General features: G+C 49.8%; 1 protein-coding gene across 1 annotated transcript; it reads left to right on the top strand.

The window, feature by feature from the left end:
* The first annotated feature begins 223 nt into the window (after positions 1-223).
* On the top strand, positions 224-3,205 carry FZD4 (frizzled class receptor 4). Its single transcript, XM_027895832.1, has 2 exons — positions 224-471; positions 1,617-3,205. Exons 1-2 carry the CDS (start codon positions 340-342, stop codon positions 2,943-2,945), a joined length of 1,461 nt encoding a protein of 486 aa, XP_027751633.1. The 5' UTR covers positions 224-339; the 3' UTR covers positions 2,946-3,205.
* The last annotated feature ends 1,041 nt before the right edge of the window (positions 3,206-4,246 follow it).

The raw sequence follows: 4,246 nt of genomic DNA, 5'->3' as shown, positions 1-4,246 counted from the left end.
CCGCGCCGCGGGGGCGCTGCGGCGGGGCGGGCTCCCCCGGCAGGGGCGGTGGCGCTGGGCGGGCCGGGCCGGGCCGGGCGGTGCGTCCCTCCCCTGGGCCGCTTCTCGTCGAGGCTGTTTAATAGCGGGGCCGCCCCCGGCCCGCCCCGTTGGAGCCGGCCCGTGCGGCACGGCGCGGCCGGGGCCGGGGCCGGGGCCGCAGCGCGGGCCATGGCGGGGGGCGGCGGGGGGCCGGCCGGCCGGGCCCGGCTGCTGGCCGCGCTGCTGCTGGGGCTGCTCGGCGGGGCGCGGGGCTTCGGCGACGAGGAGGAGCGGCGCTGCGACGCCATCCGCATCGCCATGTGCCAGAACCTGGGCTACAATGTCACCAAGATGCCCAACCTGGTGGGGCACGAGCTGCAGGCGGACGCGGAGCTGCAGCTCACCACCTTCACCCCGCTCATCCAGTACGGCTGCTCCAGCCAGCTCCAGGTGGGTCTGGGCTCCGAGGGGACCTGGGTGCGCGGGCGAGGTGGGGGCGACACGCAGCGGGACTGTGCGGTCCCCGGGCCGGCTGCTGTCCCCCAGCATCCCTATCCTCATCCCGATCCCCTTAACTCAGTACAAAACCAACCCAAAAGTCCCGCCGCCTCGCAGTGCCGCTCCTGGCTGGCTGGGAACAGCACGGCTCACGTTGGGCGGAGGGACAGGGAGCCGGCGATGTCCCGGTTGTGTCCCGGCTGCCCGCGGCGAGGGGCGCAGCGCGGTGCCCCCCACCCGCCCTCCCGCGGAGGCTGCGGCGGCTCCCGGAGCTTTCCCAGGCTCTGCCCTCCGTCCCGGCCTTGCCCCAGGTGCCGCGCCCGCTTCCATGCGGAACGAGCGGAGCTGGCTGCGGGAAGCTGTGGCGACTTGGGACACCCCCCGCCCCCCGGGAACTTCACCGCGGAAATTTCTCTCCCAAGCGAATAGCAGACTCGCTGTCCTCCCCACGGGCATGGATTTCATCAAACAAAACCCAGCTTGTTTCACGGGGCAGAGTTCCCGAGTCAGCACGCAATTCCTCTCACGGTGTCGCGTCGCCGAATCGCGATTATTCAAAAGACGAAAAAACTACAACGTTTTATTATCGTTGTAAATACGTACGTGAACTCATTGTAAAAGAAATGCATTCTTCTAGGAAGATCGCGAATCAAAGTAGTTCAACAAGTGCCTTTTTTTTTTCTGTTTGTTTCTTAACTAGAATATCCAGACAATGCCCAGAACAAATATATGTATTTGTTTAAGCCACTTTAATTTGGTTTTTCTGCTTTCTTAAATTGCACCCTTGAGGTTCAAGTCTGGCTAAATCCCACTTGCTTCATTGAAACTGATGGTCTAAATTTACATAGAGCTAATCTAGGGAGTAATACGTTCAGGCTTTGGCTTCGGACCACATTCGAACTGAAGAAGACAACATTTTTATTTTTTTTCTCTTTTGTTTTTATTGTTCTTGGTTTATTTGTTTTATGCTGCTTCCTGTTTTTTTAAGGCAAAGGACTAAATATTACTGCTAAAAAGTCAGAAAAATAAAACTTGTTGTATTTCAACTTGTTTTATTTTCCCCGGACGCACTTGTGATTTTTCTTTCTCTCTTCCAGTTCTTCCTGTGTTCGGTCTATGTCCCAATGTGCACAGAGAAGATTAACATCCCCATAGGTCCCTGTGGTGGCATGTGCCTCTCTGTCAAAAGAAGATGTGAACCTGTGTTAAAAGAATTTGGATTTGCCTGGCCAGACAGCCTAAACTGCAGCAAATTCCCACCCCAGAATGATCACAACCACATGTGCATGGAGGGCCCAGGAGATGAAGAGGTTCCCCTTCACAGCAAGACCTCCTTGCAGCCTGGAGAAGAGTGCCACAGCATGGGGTCTAACTCGGATCAGTACATTTGGGTGAAGAGAAGCTTGAACTGTGTCCTGAAATGTGGCTACGATGCTGGTCTCTACAGCAGGTCAGCTAAAGAATTCACAGATATCTGGATGGCTGTGTGGGCCAGTCTTTGCTTCATCTCAACTGCCTTCACAGTCCTGACCTTCCTGATTGATTCATCCAGATTTTCCTACCCAGAGCGCCCAATCATATTTTTGAGCATGTGCTACAATATTTATAGCATTGCTTATATTGTGAGGCTAACTGTGGGCCGGGAAAGGATATCCTGTGATTTTGAAGAGGCAGCAGAACCTGTTCTTATCCAAGAAGGTCTTAAGAACACAGGATGTGCTATAATTTTCTTGCTGATGTACTTTTTCGGGATGGCTAGCTCCATCTGGTGGGTTATTCTGACACTGACGTGGTTTCTGGCTGCAGGACTCAAGTGGGGCCACGAAGCTATTGAAATGCACAGCTCGTATTTCCACATTGCAGCCTGGGCTATCCCGGCGGTGAAGACCATCGTCATTTTAATTATGAGACTAGTAGATGCAGACGAGCTCACCGGCCTTTGCTATGTTGGGAACCAGAACCTGGATGCACTGACGGGCTTTGTTGTCGCTCCGCTTTTTACCTACCTGGTCATTGGGACTTTATTCATTGCAGCAGGACTCGTGGCCTTATTTAAAATCAGGTCTAATCTCCAGAAAGATGGAACTAAAACTGACAAACTGGAAAGACTAATGGTCAAAATAGGTGTCTTTTCAGTGCTGTACACCGTCCCAGCAACGTGTGTCATTGCCTGCTATTTCTATGAAATCTCCAACTGGGCCATTTTCCGCTATTCAGCAGATGATTCCAATATGGCAGTGGAGATGCTCAAAATTTTCATGTCCCTTCTGGTGGGTATTACATCAGGTATGTGGATCTGGTCAGCCAAAACTCTGCACACGTGGCAGAAGTGCTCGAACAGACTGGTGAACTCAGGGAAAGTGAAACGGGAGAAGAGAGCAGATGGTTGGGTGAAACCCGGAAAAGGGAACGAGACCGTGGTCTGAGAAAAGGATGACACGCCAATGGTCTGACTGCTCTCCTGTGAAGGACTGATGGTGTGTAAGCATTGCTATGTAAATGTTGGGAATGGAACAGGGAGACAGTTACACAATCTGTCTCTGGGGGGTGCAAAAAAAAAAAACCTTAAAGAATAAACAGCGAAAAGTTCATGCTGCAGATACAATAGCCATAAACCATGCTGCCCAAAATAGGAGAGCCCAGGGAGGCTTTAAAAGCTGTGAAATACCCAAACATGTTATCTTCCTTTTTTTTTTTTTTTTTTTTTTTATAACAGGATGCAGTGACTGAAGTCTTGAAGTCTTTAGAAGCTGAGGGGCTGTAGCCCACAGCTGTGGGATGATTGCTGTTCTTTCATCGTAGCTGATGAAAGAAAGGCAGTCCAGGGCCAAATTCTGTGCTTATTTAGGGTCCAGTTACCAGAAGGTGGAGTACCCAGGACCTCAGTTAGATGTCTTCTTTCCTAGTTCAGCATCAAGAAGAAAGCACTTGATGAGGATTATGTCTTGACGCCCTGAGGAATTCTGTTGTTCCCATACACTGTGCAAGTCAACCAGGGATCAGTCCTCCAGCAAATATCAAGTGGGCTTTTCAGGTCTGAGCTTTACCCATGATGAGTAGGATTTAGTGAGGTATTAGTGAGGATTATTCTTGAAGTCATCTGATGGCCTAATAATAATTTTGATTCATTTTTTTTTTACCATTTGTAACATCTGATTTGAGGGTTGACTCTGTCATGTGGGAATTTGGACCTCCCTGTGTCTTGTCACACTTGATTTATTCTGTGGTTCTATGAATATTTCTAATTTTTTAAAAGCTTTACTCAAGGCCAATGTCAGATGTAGAGGAGTCAGCAAAAATGAAAAACTGTGTATAGTCTTCTGCATCAATTATCATTATCCATCTGCCTCCACTCCTGTCCCTTCAGGTGCTCCTGCTATTTCCGACAGACTACTTTATTCTGCTGCATTTAATATCTTTAAATAAAGTCTTACAATATAGTGTTCCTTCCTCAAGGAAAGAGAAAAACTGAGCTGAGGATACCTTTAAACAATGCCAGTTTTCTCCAAGTAAACTTACCTGTCTCTCTCTGGAGACCCATTGCATAAAGCAATTAAGTCTTAATATATTATTTTGTTCAGTGTGATGGTATCTCTGCAGACGCCAGTCTGGGGAGAAGCAAAATGTTAAGTTCCTTGGCAACCTCATGGTTACACAGTTCAGTTGTATAATTATGTGTGTCAGTTGCAATTAAAAGAACATTCTCAGCCCATGACATCGCAGTACA

This window comes from Empidonax traillii, unplaced genomic scaffold (assembly GCF_003031625.1).
Source record: "Empidonax traillii isolate 1590-97213 ecotype Southwest subspecies unplaced genomic scaffold, ASM303162v1 scaffold471:size1368335, whole genome shotgun sequence".
Taxonomy (NCBI): Eukaryota; Metazoa; Chordata; class Aves; order Passeriformes; family Tyrannidae; genus Empidonax; species Empidonax traillii.
This window is presented reverse-complemented; position numbering and strand designations above follow the sequence as displayed.